Here is a 24894-nt window from a genome sequence, read left to right as displayed (position 1 = left end):
TCCAGTCTAATTCTATATTTTTCATACAACAAAACTGAGGTCCAAGGTAGTGACTCAAGTAGTAAGTGGCAGTCAGGATATGAACTCAGTTCTTGGACTAAATTTGGAATTCACCTGTCTCTTGTATCCCCTAGCTCCTTCTAGAATCAGTTCAGGTATTAAGTTGTTAAAAGAAACTTCCTGGATTCCTCCAATTTTAATTGCTTTCCCCTTTCTTTCCATCTCTGCCCTCATTACCTTTTTTTTAGGTTTTTGCAAAGCAATGGGGTTAAGTGGCTTGCCCAAGGCCACATAGCTAGGTAATTATTAAGTGTCTGAGGACAGATTTGAACTCAGGTACTCTTGACTCCAGGGCCGATGCGCTATCCACTGTACCACTTAGCTTCCCTTTATCATTACTTTTCATTCAATATATATGCATATGTAAGCAAGTTATGTGTATATATATGTATATATGGAAGGATATATATTCTTGCAAACACACACATATGTGCATGTGTATGTGTGTGTGTGTGTAAATGTGTGTATGCAGCCCTGTCTGTGTACACTCCCCCCCCAGTAGAATGTAAATTCTTTGAAGGCAGGAGCTATTTCATTTTTTGTCTTTGTAACAACACAGCAGGTATACAATAAATGCTCATTGAATTGAATTTCCAGTAATTAAATGAGGGAGAATATATAGAAATAGTAATTCTCCCTTAGGTTTCTAAATCTATATAGATGCAATCATGGAATATAATTTCCAGCTATTTACCTGATAATTTTACTAGTTGAAATTTCAGGGGCATGATTTCAAACAGTTTCTTATCCTGTGCAAGACTCCTTGCCATTCTAACAATGCTGACTCTGTCTGTAAATGTTGGAAATAATCTAATTTGGCTACCCTAAAATTAGAAATGAGGTAATAAAGGAAGACACTCGTAATTTAAGAAATTAAAGAGAACAGTGGCACATATAGTCTGAATAAAGGTGATGAGCTATCCTTGAGGGAATGTTCTTAAAAACAATCTCTTCGAAAGCCCTGTTATTATTCTTTTGTCCTAAGACTAAAATAGAGCAATCCCTTATTATTTCAATATTGGTTAATTCACAGTGTCAATGGTTACCTTGTGTATAAAGCATAGAACTTCGAGTTGGGAGATCCAGTTTCAGAGTGCACCCCTAATGAGCTTTGGGACTCTTGGGAAATTTTTCTAACCAGTCCAAGACTCAGTTTTTTTTCTGGAAAAATAGAAATAATAATACTTTTTAAACTCCTGCCTTTAAAGTTGTTTTGAAGAAAGCACTTTGTGAACCTTAAATCCCTATACAATATAATCAGATTGAGAATGCAATTCCCTAGCTTATCCATTAAACTTATCCTTATACTTTATGCATAATGAGTATTTTGAAAACTTAAGTAAAAATTAGATGGTGGTGGTAGTGACAGTGAGGTTCAAGGGATGAGGGAACTCCTGAACATCTGAAACTGAGAAGAGGAAGAATGCCAATTGGAAATCTACAGGGAAAATGTCTCAAATGACAATATGGAATTCATTGGCCTTCTCAATCCAAACCTATAGTTCTGTGCAACTCTTGAGTAGAGGTGGACATTTTAGAGCCCACTATTTCAGGATAGCTCAGCATCCCTGAGGAAAGAGAATGGGAGTCAGGAAGACCCAAGTTCAACTTTGGTCTCAAACATGAGCCAGGTGATCCTTGGGAGATCATTTACTATCTCTCTCTCTCTCTCTCTCTCTCTCTCTCTCTCTCTCTCTTTCTCTCTCTCTCTATCTCTATCTCTATCTCAGTCCTCAACTATAAGATAGGCATAACAGCATTGATTTCCCACAGGGGTTGTAAGTATTAAGCAAGATAATTGTAAAGGACTTAACTCATGGGATCTGGCACATCATAGGCACATCAAATAGCCCTTGTTGTTTCCTTCCTATCTTCTTTCCATCTTTTTTCTTTCCCTCCCTTCCTTCTCTTCCTTCCTTCCTTCCTCCTTCCCTCACTCCCTTCTTACCTTCCTTCCTTTCTCCTTTCTTCCTTCCCTATTTTCCTTTTTCCTTTCTTCTTTCCTTCCTTTTTTCCATTCTTCCCTCTTTTCTTCCTTCCTCTCTTCTCTTTCTTCCTTTCTTCCTCCCTCCATCCACATAAATTTCTTGGTATCACAACATCTACTGGAGTGCACCATATAACTAATAAGATGAAACTGAATAGGGATAAATGTGAAGTCTTTGTTCCAGTTAGAGAGCATTGTGTTTCATTCTGAGCACCACATTATAGGAAGAATAGCGATAAACTAGGGAGAAACCAGTTTGCTAGAAGACCTTCTTAGATCATGTTATATTCATAGTGGTTGAAGGGCCTGGAGTTATTTAGTCAAAGAAAACTGAAAATGTATATGATACTTTTCTTAAGTATTTGAAGGGCTATCATGTGAAAAGCAAAGGAAACTTCTTCTTGGTACCAGGGGTCAAAATAAGGATTAATTGGCAAAAACAGCAAAAGGAACTAAAGGAGAAATTTTCCAACAATGAGCTATTCCAAAGTTGAATGGGTTGCTATGGGAAGGTTTTCAAGAGAATGACTGCAACGGTCCGCCATGTTTAAAGGGTATTTCTTATTCACATATGAGATAAATGAACTACAAGATTCTATAAACCATCTCTTTGTACTATGAGATTATATAAACAAATCCTGTCAATTCTAGAGGATACATGAAAAAGCAACATAAGAATGTGTAGAATGGGTACTCAAGAGAGGTAAAAAAATGGAGTGATTACATTCAGCATGGAAGAGAGAGAACAAGGAGGGTTTCATGAAAGATGTAAAATTTGAGCTAGGCCTTGAAAGATGGGTGGGATTTGAGTGAATAGAAATGGAAAGATGGTGGTAGGTAGAGGTGAGGGAACAACATTTCGGATAGAGAAAAGAATTCACAAAACAAACTTACAAAGTTAGTTTTATATTCCCTATTTCATCTCCCTGACCCCACTGGCAAATTGATGAGAACTTTTTTTTTACCAGATTGCTTGACTAAAAAAGTAGGTTTATTAGTTCTCCTGTGGTTAAAATGAGGCATCATTATTTCAAATAACTCTCAAAGGAGGTTTTACTGTATTTTCTTTATTATTGAATTATATAACTCGACCATACTAGTTCTAAATTTCAATCTCATATACTTTGCTCTGCACTGTGAGAAAGAACACTTGGATTCTAAGCTGCTTAGTGAATACTATTTGAATAAATTGCCATAGGGAACAGAAGCATCAGACCAAGCCTATTGGGACAAGAGCTATGAGACTCAAATCCAAGCTGACTGCCAAATATTGTAGTCCCCACCAAATAAACGTTCAGTATTTAAAGGAGACCTTCAGTTAATGGAAAATACAGTTTAAAGACTTTTGAAAATGGTATATATTTTGAAGACTTAAAAATTTATATGCTTATCATTATTCCAGTATGGAATGGTTTGCCATCCAAAAAACAACTGCCTACTTCAATATAGTTTTTTAAACTTTCCTGAACAAGTAATATTCTCAGAGAAGACCAAAGAATTCTGTCTTAATATGGAAGCTTCTGGAAAATAATTGCAGGGCAAATCTTTTTACTCTCTTCTCTCATAGATAGGAGGATATTATTTGTTTACAGGGTGCTTCAAAGATTACATTCTTTTGCAGAGTTAGACCAGAGTTGCTTGAAGGTGCAAATTTTTGATAGATCAAGTTAGCATTGTTTAGTAGTGGCATGAAAGAAAGCTCTGAATATATAGTCAGTCTAAAAGGCTAGGGTCAAAATTCTGCTTCTCCACTTATTGGATGTGTAGTATGGACCTCCCTGAATCTTAGGCTCCCTAACTATTAAAAAGGGGGATCATCATGCCTGTAGGTTGAGGACCAAATGCGATGATGTACGTAAAGCATTTTGTAAAGCACTAAATAAAAATACTATGCACATATTAACTATTGCTGTGTCCTAAAATAATTTTCTTTTGCAAAAACTTGGGAGGGGAACAGTCCTGCAGCGGATTACTAAGAGTTCCACTCATTATGTCTACCAGCAAGTGTGTCTATAATAAATAAAGCATCTACCCATCTCTTTTTTTTTTGTAAGAGACCACATACTACTCTTCAGAAAGGTAAAATGTATGTGTTATTCTATAAGTCACCAGACAAAATGGGTTGGGTGACCCAGGCATGATTGGAGGAAGGATAAGGCATCAGGGAGTCCAAATTTTGATCAATGAGGTTGATAATGAGATAATCATAGAAACAAACATTTTACCTGCTTTCTACCAGCCTATGTGCTAAGTGCTGGGTTACAAAGACAAAAATGAAACCATCTCTGCCCTAAAAGAGCTCACATTCTAGTCAAAGCATTTATCAAGTGCCCATTATATGGTATAGAATACAAATACAAAATTAAGTCAACCCTTGCCCCCAAGTGAGAATGGAAATTTCTATATTGGAAAGGACTTATTTTTTAAAAGCTAGCAAGAGGACAATTTCAGAAAAACCTGGAAAGATTTAAATGAACTGATGCAGAGTGAAGTGAGCAGAAGCAGGAGAATATTGTATACCATGATAGCAATATTGTATCATGAAATACTGTGAATGATTTGGCTATTCTCAGTAATACAATGATACAAGACAATCCCAAAGGACTCAGGTTGAAAACTGCTATCCATCTCCAGAAAAAGAACTGATGGTCTGAATAAAGACTGAAACCAACCTACCTTCCTTCCTTCCTTCCATTTTTCTTTCTTCCTTATTTTCTTAAACAAAATGATTACAAAATGATGGAAATGTTTTAATGATAACATAAAGATAACCTGTATCAGTTTGCTTACTGTCTCAAAGAGGAGAAGAGGAAAGAGGGAGGGATAGAATTGGGAACTTAAAATTTATGTTAAAATTGCTTTTCTAATTGGGAGAAAATAAAATATTATTTAAAATGTTTTTTAAAAAGATGTCCAGGTTCAAATGATGGAAAGTATGGTGGAACAGACTTTGGGAATGTGAGTGGAGGCTACCTGTCAAATGAAAATATGATCAAATATGATCAAAGCATCTCTATGTGGAATTTTCCATTCTTAATTAAATGGAGAATATTATGATTAATTCACTGAATCACATGTGTTGAAGGAGGTAATGATTTTAGATTATTTCACTTCCAGTGAAAGGAACTACAAACAAAAGGAATGATAAATGCGTCCAACTCACATTGCCTATTGAAAGAATGACTTTAGGAAGGATTTTGTAACTTAGCACACGATTGCTGTTACAATCTGTCTGGGGGCAGATACTTAAATCTTAACATAGTATAAAGCAGTGGTAAGAACACCTTTCACATTTCACCTGGGCTCTGCACTGTCTCCCTCAAAACCCTCTCTTCCTGCACACCCGATTGGAGCTTTGGATGTCCATTTGTCCAAAGCTTTCTCACTCCATGACACCACCCAGGGTGCAAGAGTTCTATATCTTTCTAATTCTCCAGTCCCTCCTTTTGCTATCCTGGGCACATCCACCTTGAGGCTGATGCCCCGGCACCTACTCAGGAAAAGAAACACAAAATGAAAAAAGGAAATCAAGGGTCTAGGCACATGTGCTATATGAAATCCCATGTGAAGGATCTGTTGGAAGGATCTCCCTGGAAGTCTCAGAGTTGAATGATGCCACCTGGAAGGCTGCACAAATAGAGAAAGACTGGAAGTCATTTCTCCTTTCTCCTTTTTACTGACACAGCATTCCATCCTGCTGCTCTTATGACAGGTTAATTGGATGACCAGGGTTTTCTGCATCATCCTAAAAGGGACAAATTCTTGCCCTGTTTGTGGTAGCAAAGAATTGGAAATCAAGTAAATGTCCTTCAATTGGGGAATGGCTTAGCAAATTGTGGTATAAGTATGTCGTGGAACACTATTGTTCTGTTAGAAACCAGGAGGGACGGGAATTCGGGGAAGCCCAGAGGGATTTGCATGAACTGATGCTGAGTGAGATGAGCAGAACCAGGAAAACACTGTACACCCCAACAGCAATATGGGGGCGATGATCAATCTTTGATGGACTTGCTCATTCCACCAGTGCAACAATCAGGGACAATTTGGGGCTGTCTGCAATGGAGAATATCATCTGTATCCAGAGAAGAACTGTGGAGTTTAAACAAAGACCAAGGACTATTTCCTTTAATTTAGGGAAAAACCTGCTATCTTATTGTCTGATCTTGCTATCTGTTATATTTGTTTCTTCCTTAAGGATATGATTTCTCTCCCATCACACTCAATTTGGATCAATGTATACCATGGAAACAATGGAAAGACTGACAAATTGCCTTCTGTGGGGGGTGGGGGAAGGGAAGTAAGATCAGGGGGGAAAATTGTAAAACTCAAAATAAATAAAATCTTTAAAAAAAATTAAAAAGAGACAAATTCTTTCAGTACTGGACTGGCTCCTGACCAGAGGCAGCTGGAAGTTCATTTATCTACAAAGGCTCAAGGATGAGACTTGTCCCTGATCACATAGCTAGTCAATAACTGAGGATGGATTTGAACTCAGATCTCCTGACTCTAGGTCAGCATTCTATAGAATTTGTCTAAAAAAAAAAGTTGACCAGGACGGTGAGAGAGAGCAGGCACTATTTCAAATAAAAATGGTTATTTAGCTTGGAGAGGAGAGACATGATAGTTACCTTAAAACACATGAAGGTTTGCTTTGTAGAAGTTGGATTTACTTGCATTTTCTTGATCCCATGGGATCGGGGTGTTGCAGAGAGGCAAATTTTGGCTTGATCTAAGAGAAAAAAAAATCAAAAACATTGTCATCATTGGAGTTCTGACAAAAGAGAATGACAACTTTGGAGGGCATTGTTCTCACCATAAGTCCTAACTCACACTTATTATCACTTTAAAGTATGCAAAGTTTGTTCTTGACAAAAAAAGTCATGGGGGATAGATACAAGAATGATCAGGGTGAGGAAAATGAGGATCCACCATGATAATGGTTTGCCTGTGACTTCACAGCTAGTATGTGTGAGAGGAAGTCTTCAAACCCAGGTCGAAAAACTTTTGATGGTTCCTTCCCAATTGACTTGCACAATCTCATTCAGATTCTCAATATTTTAGCTCAATAGGGAGATAAGAAGAGGAATAAGCATTTATAGAGGACCTTCTATGGTCAGTCATGTCACCTCATATCCATGAAGCTTTACTTTGATTCCCTTTTCTCAAATTTCCCATCACTCTTTTTTGTTTGCTCTTCTCTGTACTTGTCATTCCTTGCTCCTTCTGCGTGCCCATTTTACTCCTCCAACCTTATAACTGTAAGAATTCTGAGGGCAAGGATTGTGTTTTTCAGCATATTTTTATGCTCAGTCTTTCATATAGTTCTTGCTTATATTAACTTTTAATAAATCCTTATAGATCTGAATTATTTAATAGAATTATTTGTGTCTGTGATTAATGGTGGGCAGCTAGGTGGCACAGTGGACAGAGTGCCAAGCCTGGAGTCTGAAAGACTCGTCTTCATGAGTTCAAATATGGCCTCAAACATTGTTAGTTGTGATACCCTGGACAGGTCACTTATTCCTGTTTTTCTCAATTTCCTCACCTGTAAAATGAACCAGAGAAGGAAATTACAAGATGGGGTCACAGACTGGCACAGCAGCAACAACAATGGCAACAATATGCTCAGCAGTCCTTTTGGAGGCTGGAATTTTAAAGTTATTAAATGACTAAATGAGAATGCATTTATTACTTGTCAAAAATCTGTGCTAAGTAAGCTCCTCTCCCCCATACAATAACACAGTCAGTCTCTACCCACAGGGAGCTTATATCCTAATTGGAGAAACAATCCACTTTAATAAATGGTTGTCCTTCATTTTTGAAGAAGACCACAATCCATTTAAGAGAAGTGGTAGCCCCAGAGGATTGGAAAGAATGGGGTGGCTCAGATGATTGGATCATGGTTTCAGAACTGGAGAGAACTTGGGAGTTGGAAAGGGCAGTTGGAAAGGAAATCCTTTGGGGAGGCTGTGGAAGGTGGCAGAGAGATAACTGTAACTTCCTGAAATGACAGTCTGGCCAAGATCACTCAGGAGAGCAGCAAACCAATCTGAGAAAGAAACAATGAATTTGAGGATATTTCTATAATGCAACGTCTTCTTGAATTTAAGTGACTCTTATTTCATTATGTGACTCAACACTCAGTCACACCTGGAAACAGACTTATTTAGAAGCACATTAGTCATTTTTGACCTTACAGGGGGAAATGGAAATGCATCATGGCAGAACCAGACTGACATATTTGTTGGAATGAAACTGTGATGGTCAAGTACATGCAGGAACCTCAAAGCATTAATACCTGTCACTTTAATATCTAACTTCATTTGTTGCTGATAAGTAGATCCATGGAAACATTCAGTTGTTTGCTTTTGTTTGGGCTGTAGTCAGTAAGACATAATAAGTTATGTTGCACCAGAGATACCATCCACCCATATTTACTAAATTATTATCTGCAATATTAAAGATTTTAGATGAAAACTTATGAATGACAACCATTCTCTTTCTAGGCTAAATCTGAACAATGGCTCCAAAACGTAAGAAAGAAAAGACAGCTGGCAAAACCAAGTCGCCAAAACAGAGGATATCTTGTAAGTAAGCACCTTCATTAAGACATTCTTATGGACTCAATTTCTTATGCATGTATTGGAAACTAAAATGGATGTGGCCTTATCTATACAATAAAAGGAATTACATTTGTTTCACAATATTAAGCATGTGAAATATTTAAATTTATGAGAAGCATTTTTGAGTTTTACAACAAAATTAGGAACTCTCTCCATGGAAAAATAAACTAACTTCTAGTTTCAGTTCTGCTTAATAAAAATATTAATTAACTCATGAATACTTTTTAAAAAATTGTGTGACCAATGGAGTTATCAGACCTTTTTTAATGCTTCAACTTATTTCACCCTGAAGCTTCACTTAAAATTTCATAATATCAGATTTACTTTTGATGCAAAAAAAGACAAATTTGACATAATTTCATTGTTTTTTAGATGACGAAACAGTTCCAGTTTCTATGGAAAGTGTAGGTAAGTTGCTATCTAAATTTTATTCATGATTTTCAATATTCTGTCATGGAATCAAGAGGAAAGAAAATTAGAGTAATTCATAAATGTATTCATGGATAAAATGGTATCACACATAAACTATGAGGTCAAACTTGAAAGGATGGAACTTTTTTAAAAAGTCTAAAAAAGTGAATTTCAAAAACAGAAATAGACAGACTTAATTTACCAGTTCTAGTATGGTGTTTTAGTTGTGATACCCTGGACAGGTCATTTATTCCTGTTTGTCTCAGTTCCCTCACTCTGGTCCACGGTCCAGCAACTCATTCTCATCAGTTGTAGAGAATGAAATGATCAAATTCCCTAACAACCCTCATCTGCTTTTCCTATTCTCATATCTTTTTTAACCTCATCTTGATAAATTGAGTTACTCAAGGCAGATGCTGATCTAGGCAAAGGTGTGGCTACAAAGGGAAACAAATCTGCCAGAACCAAGTCATTCAAATGTTTTATCAAAAGTTGTTTTCACGGTGACTCTTTGGCTGCTGTTGTGACTCAAAATATCAGTTCTCTTTTGGGCCTATCTTCAAAAGACACATCTTTATGAATTTCCTCAGTGATGACAACTGTCCATTCTGTGAGGGTGATTTGATTTTTAAAGATCCAGAAGTCATTTGGATCCAAGTTGAGTAAATAGGGTCGGTGATCTAGTAACTGTTGTTGGTAAATGATAATTATCTACAGAGTAATGGAACTGATTTGAAAAATAAAACCTCTAGCTCATAAGTGAGTTTTGAGGTAACATTTTCGTCTAGTGCCTCTCAAGGTGACTGACTTGAAAGACAACACTCTTTAAATGTACCAGAGAATCGGAGCTATCAAATGTTAAACTCATTGAAAAGGACTGGTTTTTTTTCACTTAGGTCAGGTAACTTCCAGTTTAGATAGACCTTCATCCAAGACAGATCACTGACCCACAAGAGTTTAAAAGAACCTCAAAGTCCTCTAATCAACTTATATCTTAGCAGGAATCTTATCTATAATATTCCCCAAAAGTGGTCATCTAGTTTCCCCTTAAGGAGAAGCCAAGTACTTCCTTTAGCAGCCCCATTCCATTCCTACATAGCTCTAATTGCTCAGAAGTAGTATCTGTTTATTTCTTTTCTGATCACCTCTAATGATCATTGATGCTTTGACTGAATACTTTCAGTGATGGGGAACTATTTATTTAATGCTGTTTACTGAGTGAAATGCCTCTATTTGTTTAAAAAAATAACTTTTCCTGTGCCCCCATCCCCAGTATTCACACGAGCCAAGGTTGATTAAAATATCATCACCTTTATTGCTCTTATTACCCCCCATTCAGATCTTGCTTTGCAAAAATCACTGAATAGAGTTATTGCATAAATTGCCATAAATGTGGATAAGTAGAAAAGTATAAGCATTCATGGAAACAAATATTTGTCGTGTGCTAGATAATCTTTATTTCAGCTTGCTGAAAATACAGAATATACCAGAAGCTTACAGGAGGCTATAAACAACCTAGAAGACACAAATGGCTCTCAGGAGTCCATAAACAATCGGTTTAAATTTTCTCCCTTTTTCAGTTCCAGTTTCCTACAAGGTTCTCATATCCTTCAGGTTCAGTTCCATCCCTATGGTATAAACTGAGTCCATTAGGAAAGGAACTGAACTTGGGGTTACAAGTGGAAGACAACCCTCTTGCCATTCTGGTGAGTCCCTCTTTCTTATAAGATCTTTTCTAACCACTTCCCAACCAGACAGAAAAATCTGGTCTTATTTCAGAAGGGAATTGCCCTTGAGACTGCTAACTAGGCAATACTTTGACATTCCAGTGACTTTCTCCTGGAGAGACTTCACCTGGAAAGTAAACATACTTGCAGATGGTAGGCAGGCAATCTTCTTTCCATCAGACTTTCTAAATAGCTCATTGGAATAATGGAGTTTAATGTCCAAGTTCCTTGATTTTCCACACTATTACTTTAATCATTTTCTGTTGCTTCTCCAAGCACCAGGCAGTCAAATGTACTATTTTCTCCTTTTTTCTTTCAAAATATATGCTGCTCAGAAAATAAAGCCAAGTCCCCAGATTCTCAAAACCAAGCTTACCTGGGAGACAACCCTCAAGGTTGGCACTGCCCAAAAAATCTCTAATTTCTCACTAGAAGGTTGGATCCTGAGATTTCACATCTAAGTCAAAGGGTCAGTGTGGCAAAAAATTTCATCTTAGGTTAGGCAGGCAAGCAAATATCTTCCTTGCCAGGGACTTCTCCAAAGCCCCCCCTTGGGATGATGGCCCTATCTTTACCTCATCTCAAATGCACCTGCTGCACTCTCTATACTTTTGGTTCTTCAGATGCTAACATTCAGGGTCATGCTGGTGCCAGCTCTATCTGAAAATCTGATTGTTAAATTTTTAGTGTAAGTATTTATATGTCTAAAATCAGCCAAAGCTTAATTTATTGTTTTCTTTATTGTCTCTAGACATAAGAAAGTGATGGAGCCAATGTTAATAATGAGGATTAAATTTTAAAGTTTTGTTCTGTGTTCCAGATATTTGATACTGCCTCTCCTACCTCTTTTCTTTTTAATGTTTCTCCTACAAGCTCGGAGTGCACTCCCTCCTTAAGGTTCATCTCAGAGAGTGCCCTTTCTCTCCATTAAGATGGAGCTTGAACCCCATCTCCCACATAAAACTTTTTCTGACTCTCCTCACAAATAGCTAGTACATTCCCTTTCGAACTATCTTATATTTAGCTTTTTTGTATATTTTCTATTTAATGACTTAAAGTTTATTCTAAATATATATTCCTATAAACTTGTTTTCCTCTTGTAAACTATAAGTCCTTTGCAAAGAGTCATCATTGTCCTTTCTATTTATCTCCAGAGCCTAGCATAATGCCTGGACCATAGTAGATGCTTTGATAAATAATCATTGATTGGTCCATCGTAGTAGTAGTAACTTCAACAAGGTTATTGCCATCAAAATGTGAGTCTTGGAGGAAATAGTTTTCTTTATTTTTTGCTCAGGATGGAGTCCCTAATCCCCAGTGAGAAGAAGGTCAATATTGAGAATTTCTTGCTCTTTTACTACCAGTTTCAGTCCTGATTAACTACAGAAGTCGTCCCAGACCAACTGAGTCCAGGGAAAGACCTAGCTTAAAAAGGCCAAGGTTTCCATTGCATTTGGGACCATCGCCAAGTCCCTGATCTATGTCTTGCCACTGGACTCCAATGATTCTGTCTCACTTAAATTCAATTCAAACCTTCTGGTGTCATTGGTCCTCTTAGAGATCAAAGGACCAACAACCACAAACAATAGTCCCAATTAAACATTTTATTTTTAAAATTAGATTCAATTTTAAACTCCTTGAAGGCAAGGATTCTCTTTTGTCCTTTTTTTGATGAAGTGAAAATGGAAAGAATATTTGCCAAACTCATTACAAACATATATAGTTAAAGCAGATTTTCTATTTTTCAAAAAGAACCTATTTTTCTCACTCTATATTCTTAGTCTTTAAGAATAAACCTCTATCAGGAGCTGGATAGCCTGTTTCAACATTAGTCTTCTGGAATCCTGGGTGGTCATTACACTGATAAGAGTTCAATACCATATTTCATCATATTTCTATAACATAATTGGTTCATTCATTTTCCAATTTACATGCCCTCAGATTCTAATTCTTTGTCACCTCAAAAAGTTTTGTAAATCTTTTCTAATGGGTTTTGTTTTTCTTTTGTTTTCATTAGAGTGGGTGAGTTGGGGGAGCAAGATGAAGGATTTTTGGCTTTAATATTTTATTTAACAAAATAAAATATAAGAGAAAATGCATATTCTTCATCTGGTCTGCCAGACTGGTACAAACAGTTTAGGATTCAAGCCAATCAAGATACACTTATCTAAATATTCAACACTGAACCCATAATCCATATGAATCAATTCAGAGTTAAAAGAAACATGGTGTAAATGAAAATAAGTCTTTATGTTCAGGAAGATCTTGAGATCATTGAAAGCATTATGCCATTATCCAAAGTCAGGGCTGTCCAATTCTGTGTCCAATTCATTGTCTATCAGGTCCTGGCTCAGATACAGGAACTGATGAACTAACTCATTCATATGACCATGTCCTAGTCTGGTCAATAGGCATTTTTCATCTTCCCCATTTTTCCTGCAGGGACAGTTAAGCTGATCTTTTGAGTAATGGGGGATTTCATTGAGGAGATCTCTTAATATACTAGTGCTTGCCTTTTTTACCCCCAGAAGATAGGATTTCTCTCCCTCCAAATTACTTAGGGTAAAGGAGAATAAAAGAATGGTTTTATAAATTTCCTAATGGAATTACAATGCCTTGGACACAGGAGTAAATAAGAACCAACCCTACTCTTGTCCTTTAAAAAGCACTAGCTAACTCTGGAGTCAATTGGTTGACTCAGGAAGGTAATGCCATGACATGAAAGTGAACTGGATTTGACTGAGGGGGGCTGTGCTGAGTCACCAGCTACACTTTCTCCTCCAGAACCATCTGGGTTCAGGGACCAGATAAGAATCAGTATGACTGGAGATGGCCCTGGATGGGAGGCAGTCAGGGCTAAGTGACTCGTCCAGGGTCACACAGCTAGTGAGTGTCAATTGTCTGAGATGGGATTCAAACTCAGGTCCTTCTGACTCCAGGGCTGGGATTCTGTCCACTCCACCTGCTGCCCTTTCTAGACATAATTCAACAATGTTTTTAATAATAATAGATATCATGTATATGGCACTTTTAGGTTTGTAAGACATTTTATATAATCTCATTTGATATTTGCAACTGCCATAGGAAGTGGGTGTTACTATTATCCTCATTTTATAAAGAAACTGAGTCTTGGGTTAAGTGATTTTCCTGGGACTGCACAGGTCAGTTAGGCAGTGCAGTGGATAGTCAGTTCAAATCTGGCTAGTGTGTGTGACTCTGGCCAAGTCACTTAAGCCCATTTGCCTCAGTTTCCTCACCTGGAGAGCTGGAGCTGGAGAATGAAATAAATAACCACTCCAGACATTTTGCCAAGAAAATCCCAAATGGGGTCACCAAGAGTCAGACATGCCTGAAAAAACAAATGAACAACAACGACAAAGGGCTATACAGCTAGTAAGTATCTTAAGATCACATTCAAACCCAGGTCTCTTGATTCTAAGATCAGTGCTCCTCCTCTGGGGCATCTAACTGCCTAAATAGCCTCTTCTTTCCCTGCACCACACACTGATTATCTCCTTTCCTTTCTCTCTTGATTACCACATCATGTTATGCACGGCCTCCTTGTCCTGGGGAATATCAAGTTACTCAGGACTTGTTCTGGCCATGATTGAAACAACAGTTATCATAGTTTTTAAATCCCTCAGAGCCCAGAGAGCCAGTTAACTATCTTGGTTTATCACAAACCTGTGTTGCATTTGTAATAGAAAAGGTCTAGAGAAGTGTTCCTTCCTCACCTTAGTATACCTGGCCCTCCTTTAGACAGTCTGTGGAAACTCCAGTTTGCCTCCTCAGAAACTTGTTTGCTGCCTACATTCATAACTGAAGGAAATAACATATTTAAGTCATGAAGGTTGAGGAAAATAAATACCTGATATTTTCCCCTTCAGGTCCACAGACAACATGAAATCCATCCACAGATCCAACTGGAAGAATTTCTCGTCTGGAAGATACTTAAAGTAACATGGATATATTCCATGTGGCTTATAGTAGGCAAAGATCTCTTTTTTTTCTTGGTCAATCTTTTCCTTTTTTATTTTATTTTCCAGTCTGAACTCAACATCAAAAAGAAGGAAAAATATTTCAAAATTTGAAAACCTATTAAGAATGGGTGAGAATTTAAGTCTAATAAGAGAGACATGGAGGCAGGCTGTTCTTTTAGCATTCCTCAAATCCCACTTCGTGGATGGCCAACTACCTTGTCTACATATAGAACTGGTTCTGGGTCTATGAATTATCCTATTCCTTCCTTTTCCCTTGCTTTTAATGTATCTTTGAACTTGTTCTGTTTCTTTTTTTCCTTTTCTTTCCTTTAGGTTTGCAGTCCTTTCCTTATTTCTCTGGAATCAAATATCATTTAAATTTATTTAGCCAGTACAGTGTTAATCATATGTGAGTACTGATGAATAGATAAGATAAAGTCAACACCTTGTTGGGAAACACACCAAGACCATTCATATTCCTCTGCCTGAGGGGGGAAAAGTTGTGTTTAAATCAATAGCCAGAGCATGATTTTAAAATATAAGGTCGTATTCTACAGCAGGAATTCCTAACCAGTTTTGTGCCTTGGAACCCCTTCTCAGAATCCTGTTTTTAAAGGCACAAAATAGAATATATTGGCTTAATAAGGAAACCAAATCTATTGAAATACAAGTTATCTCTTAGCTATGTATTTATCAATCTATATCTCTTAAGTATGCATGTTTGTTTCTACCTATATGTTTATGAATCTTCTGCCTCATCTATCTATCCATCCATCTATCCATCCATTCATCCATCTTTTTGTCTGTCTATCACAAGTTCCCAGTTCCAGATTATGAACCCTTGAAGAAAAATCCTAGAATTACACAATTTAGAGATTGAAAAAGACCTTAATAATCTCCTTCATTTTACCATTTATTAAATAATATGTAGTTATATGTAAGATATATGTAAATATATTTAAGTGTGTATACCTTAAAGTACCTGCAGTGTTGTTGTAATGTTTTAATGCTGTATTGTGAAAATCCTTAGCAATGGAACAAATTGGTTCCACTTACATAACTCTCTTTCCTGGGTCACATCCACCCCAGGAATTTGCGGGTCAGAGTTTCTGTTTATCCCTCATTTCTGGGGGCTTTAATCCTCCCTGGTCACCTGGGAGATAAGTAGCATTCTTCCAGCTCTGTGGAATGGTTTTTACAACTCACTGGATCTCCTGGCAATACATTAGCAAGAACCAATGTCTCTCTTTTCCCTTTTGAAGAGTGGTCTTCATGTGTATGGTCACTGTTGGCCGATAGGACAGGCCTTCTCCGGTCTGATGCCCTATTAGAGCACTAATTTCTTCATCATCTCTGTCAGTAACTGTTTGAGGTGATGTTGGTCCTTTTTGCTTTCTCCCCTCCTGTGGAACAGCCCCATGGCTCCTCTTTGGGGGGCCTTCAGAGGGCAGCGGTCTCCAGTGGGTTAGGCAGGAGCCCGTGGATGGGTGCGTGGGGAGATGGTCAAAGATGCAAATCTAATCTTTTGGAGTTTGGGTGTTGGAAGCTTGGTGGGGAGAGAGGCCATGTACTTGGACTGTCTGTTAACTGAAGAGTCCTTGCCATTTGATTTCAGCTTTGGAAATGTTCCCTTCATCTGATTATTGTTAAGGGAGAAAAGTACATTTAACAGGAATCATAATAGGTGCCTCAGCAATCTATGCGCAGAGAGAGAATTTTTGGGGGGAGAGTATTGGGATTATAGAATGAAACGAACTGGGGTGAAATGAAAAATGAGCTCTGGGTAATTGCCTCCTGCCTTGGGAACATGGCGGTCCTTATTTTTCTCTGAAAAACATTGGGTCCATGTGAGAGGCATCTTCTCCAGACAGCCCTTGGGCTCCACCCAGTGGCCAGTAGAGGCAAAACTGCTCTGAGCCAAACTCGACTGCAGAATTTTGAAGAGTTGGTTTTTTCCAAAGACGCCATCAGCCCATCCATCAGTAAGCATTTACTGAACCCCTGATAGTGTTAGAGATACTAAGGCAAGGCTGCACATCCAATCCAATCCAGTCCATGTGCCATGATGAAGCACCTACAGTAGACGGGGTGTGTTGGGGAGAGTTGGGGAGAACTGGTTGGAGAGACAGGTGAGATAGGCAGGCAGTCCTCAGATTAAGAATTAACTATGTTCCAGAAGTTTATCTGTAAATTTGTTGTTTGGAACTCAGAACACATTTTCTCATGGGGATTCAGATGAATCACTCTCTGATTTGGAAAGAGAGTGGGATTTAATTGACCAGGCAAAGCATTGCAATTCTCCTTCCCTTCCCTCCTCTCCACTGCCCACCTTGTTTGTTGGAAGCAGTCATACTGAGAGGGAGGGCTGTCTGTTCTCTCCTTTTCCCTACCTGTGTTTCCAGACCCTCCCCAAACCGTGGGCCTCCATGTGACATGAAGATTGTGGTCTTCAGTTGCCAAGGTAAAAAAAGCATACGTTGCCACAACAGTACCTCGAATGAACCTTAACCAGCCCCAGTTAACAGCTCTGCCCATGAAACCAGTTTGGGGATGTAAAAAAAAAAAAGAGAGGGGGTCTCTTCTCACTACCATCACCTCTTCCTCCCCCCTAGCCCCCCCATACCTGCCAAAGGGACGGAGAGAGAAGGCAGATTTAATGTTGGGAAGAAGACCCAGGTTATAAGGGGCATTATGTAATAGGAAAGAAAGGAAAATTTAACCACAGCAGAGAAGAAAGAGGCATTCTTACTGGGAATTTCAAAGGGTTGCTCTGATAGCATTTCCAGGTTCAGTTCCCTTCCCAGGGGAAGTGATGGGAAGACTTTTTTGTATCTGTTTATTATCTTCTGTGAGTCCCTTGCAGCATGGGCGTTTTTTGATTAAATGAGATAATATTTGTAAAATGCTTAACACAAGGGTCCTGCAGGTTGCAGGCCCCATATAGATAAATGTTTATTCCATTCTCTTTCCCTTCTGTGGGGTGAAGTAAAGACTGTCCCATGCTCCAAAAATCAAAGCAGACATAAATTAGTTGATAAGTTCTCTGCCAGCACGCTGCTATTATGAAGCAGCCTAGGAACATGCAATCATAGATGCCAATCTCAGTTAAAGAGTCTTACATACTTAAAATTTATTGAAGTGCCTTTTATAATAAGACTATACTTATTATCCTCCATTGCCGTCACATCATCATGGAGCTTAATAAATGGAACATCGAAAAACGCCCACACTAAAGAAAGTAAGTCCTGTTGAGCTTTGTGGCATCTCCTCTATAATTGTCTTAAACTCTTACTCCAGTCTTTTAATGACTTGTAACTCATGGTCCAAGCCCCCCCCCCCCCCCCAACTCTGGGGTCATATATGCTGGGTTCAATCATGAGGTTAGTTTTAAGAAGGTCATTTTCCCTCTTTGGCTTAGTGTCTCCACTTGGAATTGCTCTATGAAAATCACTTTATAAACTCAGGGTAGAGTTCATGCCTAGACTTTCTCAGATGGGCATAACAGAGTGAAGACTGATAATGGCTAGGAATTTTGTGGTCAGCTCTCAGATCTCATTCAGGCAGTCCTTATTATACCTACAAATCAAATATGGAGTAGCCTTTATTTCATCTCACAGAAAATTTGCAAAGATAGAGAAAACACATCAAATATTGAAAAACCTATCAAACTCTCCTCAAAAAGGAACTGAATTTTGTCTTTCTATTAGAGCAACTCTTTGACATTTCAGTAAAATCCCTTTGTCTTACACATTTCTTCTCAGACTCATAGTGCTTTGGACTCCTCCTGGAAGGCACACACTTTGGGACCATCACATTGGCAATCCTATCCCAAATGACCTGCAATGTCCACATCACTCAAAATAAAGTAGAGAGCAAAGCACTAGTCTGCTACCTTCTCCATTGCATGGATATAGTGATTTACTGTTTCTCTAGTTGCAAGAGCACTTGAACCAGCATTCTCTTCAATCTCTATAGGGCACATTGCTCTGGAATGATCCTTCTTTAGAACATCAGAAAGCCAAACTCTAAAACCTAGAGTTACTAGCAAAATAACCTAAAAGTTCACATTATCCAAAAAATGTTCCTTCTAAATTAATTAAATTCCTCCCTTCTTGACACAGGGGCCACATGGGTACACACATGTCTGCCTTTGTTGTGTTGTTCTATGAAAACTCTTGGATTCTATCATTGCCCTGCCTTGGCTACCACCATTCTTGGGCCAGGAAAGTATGCTCTCAGATCTTTTGCTCCTTATTTGTGCTCAGAAAACTGTTCTGGGTTAAAGGATATGATATGGACATTTTTATAATACTTTGATGATATTTCCAAGCCATTCTCCAAAATAGATGGACTATTTCACATTCCACCAGTATTAATGTACCATTTTTTCCATGTCCACTCTAATTGTCATTTTCCTTTTTATCATCTGAGCTAAAGTGATGAATGTAAGGTGGTGCCTCCAAATGGTTTTTATTTGTCTTTCTCTACTAATTCATTAGAGAGTTCCTGTGATTATTGATAACTTTGATTTCTTTCTCTGAAACCAAAACACAGTCCTCCCAAGAGTTCTCATCAACCAAACCAAATTGGAGGCAGTTTCTGTCTTGGAGGCACTGAGAGGTCAGTCCAAATCAGTCAATGCATCTTGGGACAACCCCAGTCTCTGAGACCAAATCAGGAGTTGTCTTTGATCTTATGCTCACATTGTCTAAAAAAAGACATGCTTTCAGAAGCCATAGACAAGTCATTTTATGATCATGGTCCAAAAGCAGAATGGGCAAGTTCTGGAAGTAGCTTTTAGAAGTAGTGGACTGCCTATTGCAGTGGAGAAGATGCTGGACCTGGAGTTGGGAAGACTCCAAATCTGGCTTCAAACACTAGCTTTGTGACCCTAGACAATTATTTAATCTGTTTGCTTCTGTTTTCTCCATTGTAAAATGAGGATTATAATAGTCCCCATCTTCCAGGGTATTTGTAAGAATCCAGTGAGATAATTATAAATCATTTAATACATACTAGGCACCCTAGAGGTCTTTTAGAGCAAAGAGGACCTGCTTTGTTGGGTGTGCTGTAGAGGAGATTTTTGTTCCAGTATGAATCGGTATCTTTTTTTAGCTCTCAACTCCTGTGAAATTAGAGATCTTCAACATTTGGGGATGTCTGCATCAGCGAAGGTGTCTGTATACATGTGTATGTGTGCGTGTGCCCATCTGCCAAGACTCTCCTCTAACATAGCTCTGATATGATGAATACACATGACGTCCAGGCTGAGATTCTTGCTATGGAAATTTGGGAAATGAAAATAACTTATAGAACAATTAAGGTGCCAGTAGTTTTCTTGAACTAAAGGGAAGTTTTCATTACAAACCAGTTGAGTCAGATTGCCCATTTTAATCAAGGAGGTTACTTAGACTCATGACTTAACACTGTTTTAATGGTAAATTCATTGTTCCCTTGAACACTTGGTCAAACAGATAATTTCAAAGAAAACAAACTGCATCGAAGACTCCAAGGTGTGAATAATCTGAAGAGGTTGTCCAAGCCCTAACCCCTAGGACCGTAGGGATGACTGCTCAAGCAAAGTATAGCCTTCAAGAGACGTACCAGAAAACTCCTACTCGATAAATATTCTTTTTTCTCGGAAATAAGGGAAGATGACTAAGGAAAAGTGTACAAGTTGTTAGGAAGATGCTAATGAAAGAAAAAAAAATCTGAATCTGAATTGTCCTTGTAGATGAACACTAAATGATCCTGGCTAGAATAACATGAGGTAGCTATCCATACGGCAGACAAAATGACAGCTAAGTTGTTAGCAAAACTCAATTCTCTACAGAAGTCGGGATGTGTTTTATAGAAGGCCCAGCTAATTACAACTTGAAAGTGGGCATGCTATTTACCAGGTTAAAGAAGTATGACAGATGTGCCATGGAAGCAGGGGAGCATGAACAGGCTTTTCAAAACCATTAGTTCAGCCCAAATCTGGATTAACCTAAAATCTGAAGAAGCATTGGAAATCATGAATTCATTACCATGGGTGGGGACATTGCCTGATCTTTTCTGTGAGAAGTATTGAGGATTCAATTGTCTCTGACAACTTCTGAAAACAAACAAATAAATCTTAAATTATCCTCCTGTCCCTTCTGGGAGGAATGCTGAGCTGATCAGAACTTGATAGAAAATCAAAATGCCCCTCTCTAAGGCCTATACTCTTTTCTGGCTCAGGGCTACGAGATAACTTGTTTCATTGGTAGCTCCCTTTTCTAGCTCCTGTTTCTCCTTCCTCAAGTTGATTTTCCCTTTCTCTGGAAAAATGTAGTGACCAAGTGCATCACAGCTGACTTCAGTTTATAATTTCCTGCTCGCCCCAAGGCGCCAGAGTCTACAGTGACATCTTGTTACCTCCTACCTCTTTGGAAAGGGGTAGGAGGTATCATGATACCTCCCTACCATTAGCTCCAAGCTCTGCGTCTTATTCCCCAGTTGGACAAAGCATTCTGGTTTTGTCTTTTCTGGAAGTCAGAAGCAAGATGGCAGCAGAACTTTCTCCTCGTTCCCTCTTCCGTTGGATAGAGTGTTGGTCTTGGAGTCATGGAGATCTGAGTTCAAAAATGACCTTGGATACTTATTAGTTTACCCTGGGCAAGTCACTTAACTTTTCTGCCTCAGTTTCCTCCTCTGGAAAATGAGAATAATAATATCCCAGGGATGTGGTGAGGACAAAATGGAATAATATCTATAATGAACTTTGCAAAGCTTAAAGCACTATATAAAGGCTAACTAAAATTGTTATTATTAACCTGGTTTAGAAATGGTAGGCTATGTGTCCTCATGTCAATTAGACCCAGTGAAGTTCAAGGAAGATTACTGATTTATAATCTGATTACATCTTATTTTGAATATTCATGGGTCTGGGTCCTTAGGCTTGTTATTTAAAATTTTTATTCTCAGTTTATGGAAATGATTTTAATAAATTTTCATATTTGTATCAAACTAGAAAAATTTCTGAAAATCCATGTGCTTATAAGCCCTCATTAAATAATCCTTCTTTCCATACAGTCTTGGTTTTATTATGTGAGATTTAACCCATTAAAATTAGAAGGGTAGATAAGACCTCCTTGGACCTATAGGAAACCCTTTTAAGTTTAATTTTCAACAAAAAGATAAATCAAGCTCTGGTTTTGGGCTCTAACTTTATCACTTAATTTTTGCTAAGCTAGTTTAAGTTGGTTCCAGTTTACTCTAAGTGAAGCATTTCGTGTAAAATAAGGATGATTAAAGGAGAGATTCTGAACTGGTTTCAAGAACTTGGAAGGGTCATGGAGCAAAGGGAGGGCTTAGTTGTGGCAGAAAAAGGAAATACTGGGGAGAGTCGTTGGTCCCATGCACCATGAAGAAGATGATCTAGGCTAATAAAAGTCCAAAGGAAAAGGTAGCTATTTCCCCAACTTGCCCTCCTGGGCCTACCTATAATGACAGACTCTATAATGAAATCAGATTGTTTCATTACCCAGCTATTGCCAATAAACTAAAATTAATTGTATATCTCTCTATCATCTGTCTCTCTATCTCTTCATGTCTGTCTCTATCTCTGTATATGTGTGTGCTTGTGTTTGTCTCTCAATGTGAAATTAGGCAGAGAGAACACAACTTCTTAGATATTAGAATTTATTTTTGACTAACTGAAGATACAAAATGATTGTGACTAAACTCCAAACTTTTTATCTAAAATAAACTTTCTCAGTGTGAAGAGAAGGAAACCAATGATCCACATTATATTATCATTATATTGCCTCCCCCTCCCTTAAAATGAGCTAAATAGACTACTACAGGTGTTATATAATGATCTATCAGCTTGAGAATTGGGGAGCTCAATGGGCTGCAGTGAAAATCTAGGTCCTAGGTTTTTATTCAGAAGACCTGAGTTTAAATCCTGGCTTAGCTACTTCCTAACTACGTACCTCTGGACTGGTCACTGAGCCTCAGTTTCTCACCTATACAAATGAGAAAGTTGACTAGATGACCAAGGTGTTCCTATGATCCTTTCCTGAAAATAGTTCCAGTGGTCCCAATATCAGGGGATAGTTCCCTTATGGCAGCCACTCCACACACTAATTCTGTTAAACCAACACAAATTTATATAACTTTAAAGTTTACATAATGTTTAAATCATCTCATTTCAGTCTCACCACAACGCATCTGGCACTCAACTTTATGAGTGCAGGACATAATTTAGGACTCTAAAAATGACACTTTTTGAAAATTATCTGGAGTTTTAACAACTAAATTGCCACCTGTCCATTTGTACAAAGAGAATGGAAATTTTAATGAATATCAGTATATACAACAGTCCCTCCAAAGTAGGAAAATGCAGTGATGGCTGCCATTTTTGGTAACCAAATTTCGATTTTTTTTGAGCAATTAAGCTAGTCCATGACACAATGTGACAAAAAACTACTTAATGGCATGGATAGTTAAGCCCAGTCATCTCTAGGAATATTCATCCTGAGCCTTGAAGTTTTGGGGAACCTAGAGCTGAATTAGGGATCAAGTAGCTGGAAATTTGCAAAAGATAGTAGGAGGGATGTAGGAGAGAATGTGGGGAGATGTGAGGAGAAAAGGGAGCCACCAGAAATGCCCATGTACATAGAATCCATACAATGCTGAGGTTGGTCTCAGAAAACTTCTGCCTGTTCTGTGACATCTTTGAATTTCCCCTGGTTGTTAATTTTATATTAAAATTGTATTAAGACATTAGGAAAAGAGTGTTTTTAGCCATCTCCTTTTCTAATTATATACAACCTTTATTTTTATACCAATATTCACTTGCAAGTTATCTTTTGAAACATGATTAGACATACTATGTGTCTGTCCATTGACCTCTGGATTATTTATAATTACATTTTTCTAAGATCATGGTTTGCCACGATTTGCCATAATACAGCAACATCACAAGAAGGTTAGTGTAAAAAAAATATGATCTTTTACAAGAAAATCTTAAACTTTGGAATGATTGAAAGCATTATACAAGTTTCTAAAATGTAAACCACCCTGATTTTCTCATCAGTTCTAAGTCCATCATATGAACAAACATTATATACATATAATCTTTGTTCATATATATATATATATATATACATATATATATATATATATATATATATATGGGGCGGCTAGGTGGTGCAAGGGATAGAGCACTGGCCCTGGAATCAAGATTCCCTGAGTTCAAATCTGGCCTCAGACACTTACTAATTACCTAGCTGTGTGGCCTTGGGCAAGGCACCCATTGCCTTGCAAAATTAAAAAAAAAAGATTCCTAGATCTCTCTCTCTCTCTCTCTCTCTCTCTCTCTCTCTCTCTCTCTCTCTCTATTTATATATATATATATATATGAGTATGTATGTGTGTGTATAGATAGATAGATAGATAGATGATAGATAGATAGATAGCAACTCCTGTTATAGTAACAAAGAACTGGAAACTAAAGGAAATATCTAACAAATGAAGAATTGTTAATCAGTAGTCTGTGAATGTAATGGAATACTATTGTGCCATAAGAAATGATGAAAGAAATGGTTTCAGAGAGTCCTGGGAAGACCTGAATGAACTAATGCAGCGAGAAGTAAGGAAATAAGCAGAGGGAAGAGAACATCTTCAAAAAAAGCAAAAATATTGTTCCTGCTGCTGTTATGTTGGATCATTTCAATGATATCTGACTGTTCATGACCCCTTTTCAGATTTTCTTGGCAAATATACCAGAGGGGTTCACCAACTTCCTTCTCCAATTTATTTCACAAATGAGGAAACTGAGGCAAATAAGGTTAAGTGACTTGCCTAGGGGTCACACAGCTACCAAGTGCTTGAATTCAAGAAGATGAGTCTGAGTTCAGGCCCAACACTCTTTACTGCCCCAAAATACTGTAAAAATATAAAATTGAAAGACTTTGAACTCTGACCAACTATAATTTAAGAGGACTGACAAACCTCCAGACAGAGAGATGATGGCCTCAGGGTGTACAATATGACATTATTTTTTGGTACATAGTCAATGCAAAAATTTGTTTTACTTCATTTTTCATATTCGTAAATCCTTTTCTCCCCTCTAGTAA

At 37.9% G+C, this 24894-nt stretch overlaps 1 protein-coding gene across 1 annotated transcript in view; it reads left to right on the top strand.

Annotated features, from left to right (window-relative positions):
• Positions 1 to 24894, top strand: part of DNAI3 (dynein axonemal intermediate chain 3) — a 120115-nt gene that overhangs the window by 28429 nt on the left and 66792 nt on the right. Inside the window, exons 2-3 of the mRNA XM_074221776.1 lie at positions 8554 to 8634; positions 9043 to 9078. Coding sequence (XP_074077877.1) covers positions 8568 to 8634; positions 9043 to 9078 — 103 coding nt within the window. The 5' untranslated portion in view covers positions 8554 to 8567. The remainder of the gene's footprint in view (positions 1 to 8553; positions 8635 to 9042; positions 9079 to 24894) is intronic.

The sequence above is a fragment of the Macrotis lagotis genome, chromosome 2 (genome assembly GCF_037893015.1).
Source record: "Macrotis lagotis isolate mMagLag1 chromosome 2, bilby.v1.9.chrom.fasta, whole genome shotgun sequence".
Taxonomy (NCBI): Eukaryota; Metazoa; Chordata; class Mammalia; order Peramelemorphia; family Peramelidae; genus Macrotis; species Macrotis lagotis.
Note: the sequence above shows the minus strand (reverse complement) of the source record. Positions and strands in the feature narration are given on the sequence as shown.